Raw genomic sequence first — 17,827 nt, 5'->3', positions numbered from 1 at the left:
AAAGACCAGAGCCACAAAACCATTAAACCACATGCTATATTAGGCATCCAACTCAATGGGAAATGAAACAAAAAAAGTCAAGCTCCACACTATCTATGGCTTAGTTGGTGTCAAATTCATTTATGGCCTCATACATCTCATATTCACTGATCAATGGTAGTTTTGACATTATATTTTTTTAATTAGTTAACTTTTGACTTTTTTAACGGTAAATTAATCAAAGGGGGTGTTACGTCAAAGTTATTCAAACCTAAGGGACAGTTTAGGCTTTTTTTCCTGCTAGTTTAATCTGTGAGCAATAAAGGTAAACCTAAAGAGGTGTCAGAGCATTAAATTTATATATTTTTCATTTGTTTGTTTGATGTAGTAATTTTATCTATTTTTTTCTAGTTTTATAAATTTTTGTATCTTATTTTATATCTAGGTAGATGATGCTAAAATGTTTTATTTGTATGCTATGTAAATATAAAACTCTTATGGGTGAATTTTTGTATATTGTTGACAAAGTAGAAGCTAAATTGTGGATTTGCTATGTAATACAAGTAACGACCCGAACTCGGGGGTCCGAATCGCTATCCAAGTCCTCACCCGAACATGAGATCAACTAAAGGCAAAATGATCACTATACACCTTACTAAGAGTTAGGAATCACAATGAAGTCATATTAGTCATTTATAACTACATTGGATCATTAAAGAATGGTAAATCCAACTTCGGGTTCATGCCGGAACCCTAGGCTCATAAGGGGTAAAATAGTCATTTTAAGTTAAAATTATAAAATGAGATTGATTCCAATGGAAAGGTAGCTCAAAATGCATCAATCTAGACTCATGAATGGCTTGATTTGGGTTAGAAGTGACCAATTTATGATTGTTTGAAGTCTGGCCAATCCAAGTGATTTTTGACAACCTAAAAATTTTCTAAGTGTAGGAAAATCCAATCGATCGGACCAAGAGCAGATTCTGGAGGGCTTTCAAAATATTTTAAGTATCAGAAAATCTAATCACTCAGATTGAAGTCCGATTGATCGGACTGAACCTAGAAAATACCGTAATGACCCCTTTTTATTTTCTTCTCCTCTAAATCATAAATTGGTCATTTAGACCAAGCCAAACATGTCCCAATACATTCATATACATAGATAATATAGCATCCAAACGTCATTGTTGATCAATTACATCATTAATACATCGATGCAAATTCATTTACATTGAACTTAAATACATGAGACAACAAAACATGATCTCCTAATTATGTCTAAACAGGTGAAAGCGTATCATCCTCTGCGTCACTTCAAGACCTGAAAATGTTTAAGGTAAAGGGGTAAATACCACCGCTCAATAGAGTATGCCTAAGGCATGGCTCTTAAAGTCCTGTGAATAAACAAATACAAATGAGGGAGAGCATGGTAAAAAGATCATGTTATTACGAGGGAAATAACGGAATCAATAATACATGACATTAGTAACAACATATAAATATCAACTTTACCACATTCACACGCACTAGTCTACCACAAAACTAAGAATGCAATCAATAGCACTTTTCCAACCAATCAATCTCACTACACAAATCCACACTAGAGGCCTCTAACTCCAAATGGCACAAGTCTACCGCTTGTTCACTATTTGAAACACTGGCTAGCTATCCATGGCATGAGACCACTGCTCATCCAACCATTTGGGGCATATCTACCGAAATCTTGAAATCAAGACTACCGCTTATCTTCCGTCCATTACAACTTGGATTAACCTTAATCAATCCACATGCAATCATATATTTTGTTACTAACTAAGACTTTAGACTTTTCTCTTTCCCTACTATTATTCTCAATATGGATTATGTTAATAAAAGGGCAAAAAAAAAAAAAAAATTAGAATAAGAGCCTAATTACTAAAATAAGATGGTTTAAAAAATCGGATAAATTTGAATTTGATTCTACCAGTAACAAAAAAATTCAATTTTGGTTATATTCATTTCACTGAAAAACACTATAAAAACACCTTCATGACCAACATCATAAGCAAACTTGATGAATATTGATCATTGGATCGAATTTGATCGGGTCTTTATGGGTTGATTCTTTGAATTGCAATTTAAGTTCATATATATTTGTCATGTATGTTAGTTGAAAATTTTCTTTTATAATGTTTGATGTGCCCTGAAATAAATTTTTGGCTTTGCGCCTGCCTGGTTCACTTGAATTTTAAAGTGAACCAAATCATCTTTAATTATTACATTCTTTACACAAATAATTCTGCGGATTTGATGATAGCTTGTATGAATCCAGATTAATGCTTTATTTGGTATAAAGGAAGGAGATTGAAAAAAATAAAAAAAAAATGAATGAATGAATGAAATATCCCAGAAATACTGTGTTGGTTTAATAGAACTTGGAAGAAAGAAGAAGGAGATAACATTTACTTTGTCTCTCAGAGAGAAATGAAGAGAGAATATTAATTTATTTTTATCATTATATCCATAACTATTTATACTTCTCGCCTTCATTATATTATATGCATGGTTCTAATTGGTTCATGGATGTTCCCTTCTTTATTTAATAAGGAAAATCATATTTTTTAATTAAAAAATAAATAAATAAAGTTATTGGAATGAAAATAAAATGTAGCTCACTTACTAATTTGGATATCCTATTTAATAATTATGAAAGGTAGTAATGTAATTTAACTTTTTTATAGTAGTCTTGCTTTTCATCTTTCCTCTCTTTTCTCTTCTCTTTTTATTTATTAAAAGAAGTTTGTTCATTCCTTCCTATCTTCTCTTCGCATCTCCTCCTCCTTTCTTATAAAACAAAATGTTAATAGGCCATGTCCGTGTTCCGGTAAACCCAATAACAAAAATAAATCAGTGAATTTTTATATTATTTTGTATGCCCTGAAATAAATTTCTGCTGTGTCCCTAACTGGTTCACACAAATTTTAGAGTGGACCAAATCCTCTTTCATTATTACATTCTTTAGGTAAAAATTCCTCAGATTTGATGATATCTCTTGTATGAGTCCAGATTAAAGAATGACGCCTTACTGGTGTTCTTATAAACCCAATAGTAAATATAACTACAAGAATATTTTTTGTACATAACCAATGTTCATGTGGAAATTGTGAAACTTGAATAATTAATTTTTTCGTTAATTTTGAGGCCGTGAGAAAGCTGAAGGTTGTCAAAATGGATCCCCACTGTCATAATTTATTTTATATTAAAAAATATTAGATATATGTTTACCAAACTTAGGTTTGTCTAGTCCAGTCACTAGATATCCCTTTTGTGTTATTTTTATTTGAGAACTTCTATGTATTATTATAATGTTTCTACAATAATATTAATTTTCAAGTTTCAATTAATAATTTGCATCTTGTTTTTATCCAAATAAAACAAAAAATGTTGATTGTTTCATTATTTACATTCATTAAATTCCTAATACAATTACAAAATTACTCATCTAATCCCCTCCCCCGCAATAAATAATTTTGGACGGGTTGAGATAAGGTGCCTAAACTCACTTCATTGCCATCCCTGTATATATGTATAATTTTGTGAGCATAACATCACAAGGTTAGAATGGTCTTCTTTCGTATATATATCCTTGCTGGTTTTCTTGAATTATGCTGCAATTTTTGAGTTTGCATCAAGGAAAGAAGTTTTAATGCACGTTGTTCTGAAAGTACACAACTACATACTTATTTTGTAACATTAGTCAGTCCAATAAAGATTCTTGCTAAAATAGGATAAAAAAGAATTTATGTCCTTGGTAAAATGTTTATTTTAATAATTGGGACATCAGTCAAACACTTCCCAACCTCACATTTCAAAATCCATTTTTTAAGAATGTGATAGAATCAAAGCTTTCCATGTCTCTCCCCTATAAATTCAAACCGTACACCTACTACTACCTTAACATCGGTCAACAACAGTTCTAATTTTTAATCACTAAGCATGTCAAAAGTTAGAGCTGTCTTCTTCCTCATAGTGGTGGTTACAGGCTTTGGCTCGCTCTTGCTCGGTCATGTGACAGGTGCCACAGAAATTAGTTATGGTGCCTTGAGTCGTAACCAGCCTTCTCCACGCAACAAACAACCACAATCAGCAACAAATTCCTACACTAGAGGCTGTGAGAATGTTGAAAGTTGTCGAGGTTGATCTCATCTTCTCCACCCAAAATCTGAACAAAAATCCTATAAATCGATACAACTTCAATTGTTCAGGATCGACCAATTAGAAACATGAGTAATGTTACAAGCAACTATTGTGTTTTTGTAATTATACTATAATTATTAATGTCCAACCAGTACTACAGGACCTTGCCATAATCTTTATTTTCATTTGGTGTTAATCATTCCAATGGAGGATACTGTATAAACTAACCAGACAAACTTTTCTGTGTAGACTCCAATTAATAATGTCAACATGGATTCTTGTCATAATTAAATAGGATCTCCGTTCATATGGTGTGTAGTGGGGCCATGCCCCCACACATAAACCAAAGTTTGAAGGATGTGCAGAAGCTCAAATCATCTAAAAAAAGTGTAACGTTCTGGATGTTTTGGGTTCGATTAAAAACTTTAATCACTTTTTTATTCTATTCTAATTTTAATATTAACTATAACGGACAGGTGACTAACCTAAGAAATTAGAAGTAACGGGACGTGGAATATTTTTAAGAGAGAAAGGATGGTACGGTTCTCTGAATTGCATCAATCTTCTTTCAATTTGTATCCTCCCCCTCAGTAGCTGAAGCTTGAACCGTCAGTGAAGTCGTCTTCTCAATTGCTTCAAAGGGGTTATTATTCAGTAATTTTTGAGGGTGACTGCAAATCAGTCATGGCCCTATCTCCATCCGAGGAAGCCATTTCTGTTATATTATGGAGGACACACTCCACTCTCTTGACCTTGATCCCAGCTTTTCTGTTCATTAATGGATCCCTCGTGCATGAATGCAACAAAATTGTTCATGAACTGAGCAGAGCGCGTCTCCAAGCCCGCGTCCAGAGCCTTTCTTGTTGATGGATGCTCTGTTTCCTAGTTTTCCTTTGTTATTGTGTCTGTATCTTTTGAAATAATAATAATAATAAATCCTCCAAAATAAAACCTGAGATTTCTATTGTTTTTCTAAATTAATCAATGGTTTGGGATGACGTGGGTATTCCAACCTCACCTCTTTTTTGTGTGTTGGAATGAATGGTTTAACTGTCCTTTCACAAATCATGCCCTAATTTAGGAAGAAACTCTATAATTTCAATGGAGCACATATGGCATTGCAGGCACAACAATTAACAACAACATCGTCATAAGATATAATTTGAATGACAAGAATGTCCAAAGTAGGCACAGGTGTTTTCTTCCTCGTAGTGATGGTGACAGGCATAGGCTTGCTCTTGGTCACTCATGTGACAGATGCAACGGAAATTGGTTATGGTGCAATGAGTCGTAATCAGCCTTCTTCACGCAACAAACAACCACAACCAGCTAATTCGTACACCAGAGGCTGTGAGAGAGCTGAAGATTGTCGAAACGAATTACCTCCACCCTAGACCTATACAAAATTCCTAGCATAGATATAATAAATCTTCCCCCTGGTTACAATGACTGTTTTTTTTTTTTTTTTTCATTACTTACAAAATGTTCTTCAGATAATCAGATTTATATATATATATATTAGTCTCAACTCCACCATTTACTTTGTCAAACCTAAAAATATCAATCTCTATATGTATGTAAATCCACCCTCTCATTATTCTGTAAATATATTTGTTCTTGATTTCATATATATTATTGAGAGAATAGTATCATTCTTCTTTTTTCCTTTTGTTGATGTGATGCAGAAATTTTATCTAATTATTCTCCCCTTTTTTATATACATTTTTTGTATATCATATGTAGATTACTATACTAATATGTTTTATTTGTTTGTTATGTAAATATAAAGCTCTGGTAGGGGATAATATATTCTTGAGTATTAAAGGAAAAGCAGAAGCTAAGTTGAGAATTATATTAAGAAATTGGCAATCACAAATGGGATGGAAAACTGAAATATTATTAATGTTGGCGTAAATTTGCTATGGAGTACATTTATATGTACTAGTAAAGAAATTTCAAAAAAAAGGAATCCTAAAAATAATTCTATTTGGCACTCTCCCTATATAAATTAAGAAAATAATAATACTAATAAGAACCTAATTGCTAAAACAAGATAACAAATAATAATAATAAATAAATAAATCTAACTTTCATTCGATCAAAATTTTGGTCCTCCTTGATAGAGTTTTTGTTTCTTGATTCTTTGTAAGGATGGCAACGGGGGCGGGTTTGGGCTGGTGTACCCTCCCTCCGCCCCTGCAACAGTTAAAAAACCCCGCACCCATCCCCGCCCAAAATCGCAAAAACGGGGGAACTTTTCACCCCATCCCTATAACCTTTTAATATTTTTACTCCCATAGGTACCCGCCCCGCCCCGTTTAAGACCATAATTTAATTATTGTTGAAATGGATTTGCTTTTCTTTTTTTTCCGTCATCTTCAATTATTTACAATTGTAACTTTCCTTTTAATAAAATTTATATATATACTAATGAAATAAGGGTACTTAAGTAATTTGTTTATCTAAACGGGGTGGGGCGGGGCGGGGTGGGGCGACCTCCCCCCACCCCCGCACCAAACCCGCACAAGTTTTTATTTCATTAAACCATCCCCGCCCAAATAAACAAAACGGTCCCCCAAAAATGGGGCCGGTAATCACGGGGGCGGATCAAATTGCCATCCCTAATTCTTTGCATTGTAAAAAATTATGTTACGAGGTTAAATATGCCCCTGAAAAGAGATTTATGGCTATCCCAGTTGTGCTGCTGATTCACACAAATCCAACTATAAAAATATAAATATAAAAAAGTTCTTCTGTGGACGTACATCATCGTGATGTCCTCCATATTATTAGGATAAAGTACAGTGACATTTTTAAAATTTATCATAAGACATTTAGATACAAGTTAGTCTTTTTTTAGATAATGACACCTTCTATCAAAAATTTCAGCCAAACAACCCCTAAAAAGTTAATAAAAGACAAAATGACCCTTCAACATTTAATTGATAACAAATCTGAAGATTTAAATGACATAATTGCCCTTGATGCATTACTAGGCAATACCTCCCTCTCTCAGCTCTCATCTCACCACCCACATCTACGCCACCATCACCATAACCGGTGACAGCCATCGCCACCACCATACTCATCCCACAACCACCAATACACCCTTACATCACCACCACAGCAGGAGACACCACCGGTCCACCATTGACCCCAAATTAAAACCCCACATCAGCATATTAAACCCAACACGCATACACACTCTTACAGATTCCTAATTTATCCCCATCACCATCATCACCAATTGTAATTGAAACCCAACACCAGCACCATGCGATATCAATTGCAGAGCCCTAATCAAAGCCAACACCACCATGCGATACCAATTGCAAAGCCCTAATCAAACCCAACACACCTCCATTGCCGACAGCGATCGTAAAGCCCTTATCGGACCCAACACCACCAACATCACCGATTCATTCGGCTTGTTTGTTGAATCGTGTCAGTACGTTTCACCTAATTGGCCCAAAAGTGGAACCAAAACTTTTGGGTCCCACCATAACGGTTCTCACTTTGAAGGTATCTCACCAGAGCAGTTCACAAACCACATTTTGCTACAGACGGTGGCTCGAAACAATGGTGATTATGGCGGCAAGCTTCCGATAATGGTGGCGGCGGCACCCCAGACTTGATCCAGGCCTGTCTGACTCCACAAACCTGATAAAGGCCCCTTCCGCCTCCGCAAACCTAAACCTTCCTCTTCAACACAGTTGATCCGGCTAGTCACTTCGCATCAGAGCTTGACCACGTCGTTGCGGTAAACTACAGTTGGGGGAAAAGTGGACAGAGGTATAACTTCCTCTTCTATTTCCTTATCCCACTCCTACCCCTCCATCCACCATCCCAACCCACTCCGTTCCATTTATGAAGTACTATAAGCTTTCATGGCGAGTCCAAGTATACCAACCAAGTTCAGACCGTGGCGACGATTTGGGTTAGAGAGAATAACCAATCTAGGGTTTCCACCTTATTTCACACACTGGCCTAAGCCTAAATTGAACTTCCTTTGAATGAAACCCATTAAAGTCCCTCCCACCCTGATTGTTGAGTATTGAAACTTGTTTGTGGAGAATTTTTGTGATTAATTTGGGGAAGGTTTGGGTCAGTGTAGGAGTAAATTAAAGGGTAATTTACACAGACCTCCTTTATGTTTTGTCATAATTACAGGCGGCACCCTTCCTATTCCAAAAATTACACAGACCTCCCCTACTTTTAAAAATATCCTACACGGACCTCGCTTCTATTAAAGTCAACGGCAGTCAACGACGAAAAATGATGATGTCATCTACCAATTTTAGTAAAATCCCTAAAATACCCTTGTCCCTACCAACTGATATATATATATATATATATTATATGTGTATGCCACCTGTGCGTATGATATTATCTGTGTATGCCACCTTTTTTGGGTTGATTATTTGTAGTTTTTATGTATAAGAATGGATCAGACTCTGTTCTAGTTGTCTATGACAAGTGCAACACAGAGAAGCCGATCATGAAGATGGACGATGGTGATTCAGTCTTCAAGTTTGATCGGTCGGGTCCATTCTTCTTCATCAGTGGAAACAAAGATAATTGCCAAAAGGGATAAGCTCATCGTTGTTGTTTTGGCAGTCAGAAACTGTAATACCCCTAATTTTAAAAAGGATATTCCTGGTATTTAATGGTATTTAATTTATTATTTAAGTGCACTTTATTTGATTATGTGTCATTATTTTTTTTTATTAGGTGCTTAATTGTTTTCTTTTGTGGTGATTTAATTTATTTAAATGATATTTATTTTTAGTTATTTGATTGGAATTACTTGTTAGTGTTTTAATTATTTAATTGGCATTAATAGTTTAAGTATAATTGGTTTAGTTATTTGATTGGAATTACTTGTTAGTGTTTTAATTATTTAATTGGCATTAATGGTTTAAGTGTAATTGGTTTAGTTATTTGATTGGAATTACTTGTTAGTGTTTTAATTATTTAATTGGCATTAATGGTTTAAGTGTAATTGGTTTAATTATTCTATGTGTGTCTTATTTTATGTGTGTCTTATTTGGTTCAATTGGGTTTACTAATTATTATTTTGTTCAATTAGATTATTTGTTAAGTATTTAATAGTGAATAGGGTAATTAGGTAAATACATCTAACTATGGTTTTAATTACAGTATACATTAGGGTTTTATATTATAGCTGTCGTAGGTTTCTACGTTAATTGGATGGGCCGGTTAGGATTGTGAGTTGGACTTAAATGAACTTAGGGTTTAGGAAAACTCTATAAGTATAAGGTAGACGTCTGTGTAGGGTTTTTTTAAACAAAGCACATGTTTTGTGGAAGTGGAGAAGGAAAAACGCAGTTTTTCACATTCTGCCAAGGATTGATCAAAGCTCCGATCTCGCTTCGTCCGTGGTCCGATCGAGCTGAATTTTGGAGGAGAGGTTTAAGACTCAGTGACGCACAATCTGAACGGTGGAGATCAGAGTTTGACCTCGGGAACAGTGATTCGTACTCATGAACAGTAACTGGGTCGCACAGGTTTTTTCTATTCTGCCCAGATTTCATCAAACATCCGATCCCGCTACGTCCGTGGTCCGATCGAGCTGAATTTTGGAGGAGAGGTTCATGACTCAGTGACACACAATCTGAACGGTGGAGATCAGAGTTTAACCTCAGGAACAGTAATTCGTACTCCAGAACAGTAACTGGGTTGCACAGGTTTTTCCATTCTGTCCAGATATCATCAAACATCCGATCCCGCTTCGTCCGTGGTCCGATCGAGCTGAAATTTGGAGGATAGGTTCACGACTCAGTGTTGCACAATCTGAACGGTGGAGATCAGATTTTGAGTTCAGGAATAATGTTTCGTACCCGTGAACAGTAACCGGGTTTTGGAACTCGCCGGGATTTTTTAAGAAGACGACGTTGAAACTTTGAACAAAAGTTTCTGAGGCAAGATTCTATCCTTACTCTTTCCCTTAGGCTTCATACTCTTAAATGATTCCAGGATTAATGAAGATTAAACCAAACTAAAATGATATCTGTTTTGCTATGAAACTGGTAGTTACAGTAGTGTTGTATGCTTGTTCAACCTAGACTAAGCATGTTTGTGGATGCATTGTGGTTCTGTGGTTCACGTTTTTCCTTACCACTGCTAGTATAAATTATTGGAAGGATGGGTCTAGATGATAGCTATCTTAACTTCTGTAATAGCAACAGTTGGAACTTAAATACTAGGAAGATTTGAGTTTAACACTAGATCGGTTTTGTGGAACACTATAATTTGAGCATGTCTACATACATACTGTGAATATTATTTTGATGCTTACATTATCACAGTTAGTATCAACTGTGGAGGTTAGGATTTTGTGATACATACCCTACATATCTGTATGTCATTTGTAAGGTGTTAAATGGAAATTTTAATTAATTCTGTCTTTATATCAGACTAAAGGGAACAACTTAAATTGGGCATGTATATGTTGTTGTTGTGACCCTGTTTATCAATGCTTATTTTATCACTGCTAACATTGAATGTTGGATGTTGGAATTTAGTTGATATATACTTGATTTATTGGTATTATTGACTACTGAAGGATTGGAAAGTAGGCACCAGTATGGGACGGTGACATACTAAGGATGGGTTTGGTTTTTAAAATAATACCATTACCCACCTACTTGGAATAAGGATGGGATTAACTAAAAGTTAAGTCCCGTGGATTTGTATTGTCATGGCAACTACTTGTTGAGCGGCAATACCAGGGATTTTGGATGGATTTTATATATGTACTGTTATGGTGCCTCGGTATGAGCTTGAGCATCAGGACCGATGGCTAGGGAGCGTATATGCATCGGGATGTGTAGCTGGCTACGATGGTTGGAGGTGTACCCTGTTTAGGCATAGGTACATATGCCCACTTCGTGTGCGTTTTAGCATGTTACCTCTATTCAGGTTGAGACCGGCCTGTAGTCCAGTGAGAGTCCTTTAGTGTGACTATATATATATTTACGGACTATCAGCTATTGTTGAATTGTTTAGGATGTACATGCGTATCGGGCCTCTGTTTGGATTGTAATAGTATAGAACTTGCGCGCGGGCCTGACCCACTTCTATTTTTTCAGGTATACGACAGTTCCAGGCTTAGACGTGTTCGTGCTGAGCAGAGGTCTCTATTCACTCTTCCGACGATGTAGGGCTCTCTCTATAGTTTTATTTCTGGACGTTTATTATAGTTGTTATATCTTCCGTTTGGATGTTTAATAGGGGTCCACTAGAGATGGATTCCCAAGTTGTAAACTGATAGAGTTTTGGAGTTTAGGTTTGATGGATTTTAATAATTATAATATTTTGCGGATTCTATTTTTAGTTCCTTCCAGCTTTAATTTCATTTCTTAATTTATTTTGTATTCCGTGTTCATTATAAAATATTAATTGTTTGATATTCCCTCGGGTTTGGGCCTGGGCCTGATCAACCCGTGTCTCGGATCCGAGGGGTATCACAGAAACCTTCACAAGTCTCCCCCGGTGGCCATACCTCCGACGCCAGTAGGCCAGACTCCAGCATTGTTACCATCACCAACAAAGTCCTCCCCTTCGTCGGCCCCAACCACAACACCCGTACTGTCACCATCTCCAATTTCTCACACTCCGCCGGCAACGTCACCCATCTCACCATCTCTGGTGACTATGCCTCTGGTAAGTTCTCCGGTTCCAGCTATGACACCCAAATCGCCTTCTCCGGCTACCCACTCCCCGGTCCCGTCGCCAACCTCAGTTGTCTCACCGGCACCGTCAATTACACCAATAACCCCTTCTCCAGTGTATTCTTTGACAACCTCGCCTGCTGCTAAGGATGGCAATGTGGGCGAGTTTGGGTGGCTGTACCCTCCCCCGCCCCCACAACCATTTAAAAACCCCGCCCCCGCCCAAAACCGCTAAAATGAGGAAACTTTCCACCCCATCCTCGTAACTGTTTAACATTTTTACTCCCGCAGGTACCCGTCCCGCCCCGTTTAAGACCAAAATTTATTTATTGTTGAAATAGATTTGTTCTTCTTTTTTTTTTTTCCCCTCATCTTCAATTCTTCGCCATTGCAAATTTCCTTTTAATCAAATTCATTTGTTACTTTAATATTATTCTTATATAGGATACTTAATATATAGTGAGAAATATATATACTAATGAAATAAGGGTATTTAAGTAATTTGCCTATCTAAACGGGGTGGGGTGGTGCGGGGTGACCTCCCCCCGCCCCCGCACCAAACCCCGTGCGGGTTTTTATTACATCAAACCATCTCCGCCCAAATAAACAAAACGGTCCCCCAAAACCACCAAAAACGGTGCGGGGTGGGACGGGTAACCGTGGGGGCGGGTCAAATTGCCATCCCTACCTGCTGCAGCACCACTAGTTGTCTCACCGGCACCGTCAATTGCACCAGTAATTCATCATTTATTTCCATTGGTGAGTATGTCAGATTGGGAGAATTTATCACATGCCGTAGGTGAGTATGTCAGATTTCAAAAAGGTTGTCATTGATTTAAATGTTTTTAATTGATCTTGGCTTTATCTGGCTAGAAAGTAGGACAACTACTTGCTCGTTCTAATGAGTAATGCCATGTACTAAGGGTCTGATCTGAAATCGAGGTATTGATGAAGAACCCCTTACCAAAGTAGGCATGAGTGAGAGAGAATTCGAAACTTGATACTGGGGATTGGGATCCAGGGCTTGCGGACGGCGGCAATTTTTTGACATCTTTTGAACTTAAAAGTCTCTGTTTTATCAAATTTTTCGGCATCCTCCGGCCATTTGATCTTCAAATTTTCTTCTTTTGAACTTCAATTTGCAACCTCTGCATATCCTGGATCTGATGGGTGCTACTATATACACACAACAATCCACTACGATATTTCTCCTCTCTCTCTCTCTCATAGATGCTCTCTATAGGCCACCAAATACAACCGATTTTCTTTCTGTTTTTTGCTTTAAGATACAGTTCTGAACTAATCTGCTTTAAGTTATAGTGCTGAACTAATCTTAACCTCAATGTTAGGTTTTGCCCCTTATCCCGTTGGCCCACGGCGGTTCAATTTGTGCTAGATGAATTGTTTGCATTATGTGACAAAAGAAGAAGCAGAGTTGTGATGGCAGATCGAGATCTCAGCCGAAGAACTCTTAGATCGCCTTTTTCCCTCTCTCTCTTTACACGGACCTCCCTTATGTGTGACGGACCGTTAAATACACTAACGGAGCTGTCAAAATTACTGAAATACCCTTAATTCTCCATGGTAAATGACTAAAGTCTAGAGAGAGAGGGAGAGGGGGTACTTTAGTCATTTATCATAGAGAATTAAGGGCATTTCAGCAATTTTGACAGCTCCATTAGTGTATTTAACGGTCCATCACACATAAGGGAGGTCCGTGTAAGACATTTTCAAAAGTAGGGGAGGTCCGCGTAATTTTCGGAACAGGAGGGGTGCCGCCTATAATTTTGGCAAACCATAGGAGAGGTCTGTGTAAATTATCCTAAATTAAATTGTGATTGTATTTGTATATATGTGTAATATATGTGTGTGTGTGTCTATATATATATAATAGAGAATGAAGAGATGAAAGAAGAGGTGGTGGTGTTGGTGGTAGTGGTGCTAAGAGGTGGTGGCAGCTTTATAGGTATGTGGTTGAGATGAAGAGGTTATTTTGGACAATTTAGAATGAGTAAATTGGTAATTTTATAATTCAAAAGTGTCATTTGACAGGTCAAAGGGCATTTAAGTCATTTTATCACATGTTAGAGCATTGAGGGTGTCTACGTCAAAAGAAATAAATTTGAGGAGGTGTCATTGTTCAAAAAAGGCTAACTCGTATCTGGATTTTCTTGTAACAAATCTCATAATGTCGTACTTTTATTATTTTTATTTTTATTTTTATTTTTATTTTCACATGGCAATGTTAGCAGAGGAAGATGGGGTTGGGATTCTAACTTGGCATCTTGTCAAATTAGATATGGAGGGACATAACAATTACCATATTTGATTTGGTAATGAAAATGATTTGATAATAAAAATAAGTTATGTCTATCTAGTATTATTCCGTATCAATACATCCTCACTCAAGTATTGTCGAAAATAAATTCACAAATTTAATAATGTATAATATAATTCACAAATTTTATAATGTTCAATATGTACAGAAATAAATTTCTGTTGTCCATCCAAACATTCTTTACGCTATATAATTCCTCGGTTTTGCTGATCTATTGCACGAAATTAAAGTATGTTACAACTTGTAACTAACAAGCATACACTATGTTTCTGTAAACCCAGTTATAACAATAAATCCACCACTTTTTGAAACATATAACCCATGTATTTAAATGGATTGCTAAACTTGAGCAACTAATTTTTTTTTTATGGGATGACTTGATAGCTCAGGAAATATTTTTGCCACAAAAAGTTCAACACCACCATTTAGGCTTGATTTTATTTCCATCCATGCTAAAATCGTCAGAACCTATGTATAACAGTCCCTTTCGATCTATATAATCCTATGTAACAAGATGATATTAAATAGGGAAGGGGTACACATCCGTTTATTTAATAATCAGAATTATTATCTCACACAATTTTAACAAGATGTAATGTAAATATAGATACTGGATCAATTCAATACAGCAATTTATAAAACAAAAACAAAAAAACATATTACGAAACAATTTGCTAGTCATCAATTACATCATATAAATGAGCCATGAAAATTCAAAGTTTCAAACATGCCAGTGAAACCAACAGGCAACTTTTATTGCAATCTAACTGATCATCCAACATACATAGGCAAAAAAACACACCCATCCATTCGTAACTTTTAGGGTTTAGGGTAGAAGAACCCAAACTCGACCCTTATACCTTCTACCTTAGGGCTTGGTGTTACCAAAAGACCCAAGACTGGGGATGGCGACGGGGACGGCGACGGGGACGGGTTTGGGCGGGTGTACTCTCCCCCGCCCCCGCAACCTTTTTAAAACCCCCTTCCCGTCGGCCTTCTCCACCCAAAATCGTAAAAACGGAGGAACTTTCCATCCCATCCCCGTAACCATTTAATATTTTTACTCCCGCGGGTACCCGCTCCGTCCCGTTTAAGACCACAATTTATTTATTCTTGAAATAGATTTGCTCATTTTTTTTATTTTTTTTCTTCATCTTCAATTCTTCACCATTGTAACTTTCATTTTAATGAAATTCATTTGTTACTTTAATATTATTATATAGGGTACTGGGATATATATATATATATATATATATATATATATATATATATATATATTAATGAAATAAGAGTATTTAAGTAATTTGCTATCTAAATGGGGCGGGGCGGTGCTGGGCGACTTCCCCCGTCCCAGCACTAAACCCGCACGGGTTTTTATTACATCAAACCATCCCCACCAAAATAAGTAAAACGGTCACCCAAAGCCGCCAAAAATGGGGCGGGATGAGGCGGATTAAATTGTCATCCCTACCCAAGGCACACTAACGCGATAGAGGTCCCTTGGAACATAGGCACAAGGAAAGGCTTGAAAGGCACACAATTGAAAAATAAATTATTACTCATATTAAATAAGCAGCACAATTGAAAAATTAAATTATTATCAAAGCATATTCATATTCCATATTAAAGGCACAAAGATGGTCAAAGGTACCACTCAACACACAACAAGAGTAAGTGTTGCACTTCCATCACCCATAGCATTGGGGCACGCTTAGACACACCTTTAACAACCCTGACTAGGCTACACTGCCTTAGGTATCCGAGATATATATAACACACAAAAACAAAAAAACACACACAGATAGATATATCTATATATATATATATATCTGACAGATAATTTGCTCCATAAATTTTTTTAATGTGTATGTTCGTTACTGACCATCCATACCAAACCAAAGGCATCAGAGCACGGAAAACATCAGATATATATTACCAAAACCATTCACCAACCTTTGCCCATATAATTGGGAACAAGTTAGTAGTACCCTAAAAACGAGAGAATAAAATAAAACCTAACGAATAGCTAGCTTCCTTTCAATCCAAACTGACTAGGCTCTGTGTGTGATTGTAGTGCTTGGTCAGAATTGAATGACCTGAAAGCAAAATTGGAGTGAATTTATATAATCTCCACAACTGGGGGATAACTTTAAGAAATCAAAGATAGACATACTTGTTGCAAGTCTTGCAAGGATGCGACCCACCGTGGGATAATGAATCAGGGGTGTCAATGTAAACAAGTGCATTGGCATCCACTAAATGACATTGACCCAAATCTTAGGAGTGTTGGTGCAATTTGTCCATAATATTAATTATAAAAATAATAATGGATAATTTAGATAAAACTCAATTCGCGGATTCAATCCGATCAAATCCGTTATTACACAGATATAATCTGATCCGATCGGTGGAATAATGAATCAGTAACGGATTAAGATTTGTCTAATAGGTTGACAGCGGATCGGATTAAAATTTATGCCTAATCCAATCCGTTCATATCCGTGGCAACCCCTAGAATTTTGTGCTAATCCAATTAGTAATGCCAATAAGAACTCTTGTCATAATTGGATGGGAATATAATCTCACTCTTCAGCGGAGGGATTATCTTAATGATTATTGCATTAATTAGAGAAATTCATGATTATTACATTAATTAATGAAATTCTTAATGATTATTACATTTATTAGAAAAATTATTAAATAGTCCTGAATTAGTAATACTTGGTGATTAATTTTAATGTTGATGGCCTGTTTAAGAAAAGTGGACCTCATATATTACAAAGAAATGTGAAATATTAAGTTTGATTATATTTGACCACAAGTTGAAGCTGATCTGATCCAGAATTATCTAATAATTTTTTTATTAATAATGTCCAACAATGACGCTTGTCTAAATTACATAAAAATAGATTCTTTCTCCTCCTAAAATGATGTTAATAATTGTCACATTACGAGAAAAGTATTAATTTTAATATGAAATTGACAAAAATGCCATGAAATTACACACAGGTAGAACATTTAACCTTTATTACTTTGACTTCCCTGAGATTTGATGTGCGTACTCAACGACACCACCATACCGATAATGAAAATTAAAAGAATGACTAAGTTGTCATTTTCATGAGTTAAAGACTTCAATAACCTTACATTTGAAAATGAAATTGAAAAAAATATCATGAAATACTATTAAAATGCAAAGTATCAATTTTCATACCAATTTATATTATTAAATTTTACAAAAATATTTTCTTTTTTGTTAATGACATTTGATTAGATGTCTTTTTATGGTTTGATTAGTTATTTTTTTTCAAAAAAAAAGAAAGAAAAAAAATAGGTAAGGTAATATAGTGTTTACAAGATAGGAAAAAATGTAATAGAGTCTTTTGGTTCGATAAATTTTTTATATTAAATTATTATTAAATTAGGTAAGTGTCTAAAAGACATTTCACACTCTTAGATAATGTCAAAGTAATAAAAACTAAACACTCTATCCGTGTATAATTTATCCAAACCTCATAGGAGGCCTGTGTAATTTACCCAAAATAAGTACTAAATCCCATTACCATATATAGAAGGTTGGATTCCTAAAGAAGCCCAATAATTTTGTGCAAGTCTAATTAATATTAATAATGCCAGCAAT

General features: G+C 35.8%; 1 protein-coding gene across 1 annotated transcript; it reads left to right on the top strand.

Moving 5' to 3' along the window:
* The first annotated feature begins 5,369 nt into the window (after nucleotides 1-5,369).
* Nucleotides 5,370-8,749, top strand: LOC132314605 (early nodulin-like protein 2). The gene is made up of 2 exons (XM_059813445.1): nucleotides 5,370-5,505; nucleotides 8,583-8,749. Exons 1-2 carry the CDS (start codon nucleotides 5,370-5,372, stop codon nucleotides 8,747-8,749), a joined length of 303 nt encoding a protein of 100 aa, XP_059669428.1.
* The last annotated feature ends 9,078 nt before the right edge of the window (nucleotides 8,750-17,827 follow it).

This window comes from Cornus florida, unplaced genomic scaffold (assembly GCF_030987335.1).
Source record: "Cornus florida cultivar Cherokee Brave unplaced genomic scaffold, ASM3098733v1 CherokeeBrave_3.0.0_Hap2_Chr06, whole genome shotgun sequence".
NCBI lineage: Eukaryota > Viridiplantae > Streptophyta > Magnoliopsida > Cornales > Cornaceae > Cornus > Cornus florida.
Note: the sequence above shows the minus strand (reverse complement) of the source record. Positions and strands in the feature narration are given on the sequence as shown.

Bases quoted from the DNA above. Each gene is read 5' to 3' on its own strand.
- LOC132314605 (XM_059813445.1), top strand. From the start codon at position 5,370: ATGGTGACAGGCATAGGCTTGCTCTTGGTCACTCATGTGACAGATGCA. The intron at 5,506-8,582 runs GTGAGAGAGCTG...GATTATTTGTAG, and splicing joins TAATTCGTACACCAGAGGCT to TTTTTATGTATAAGAATGGA.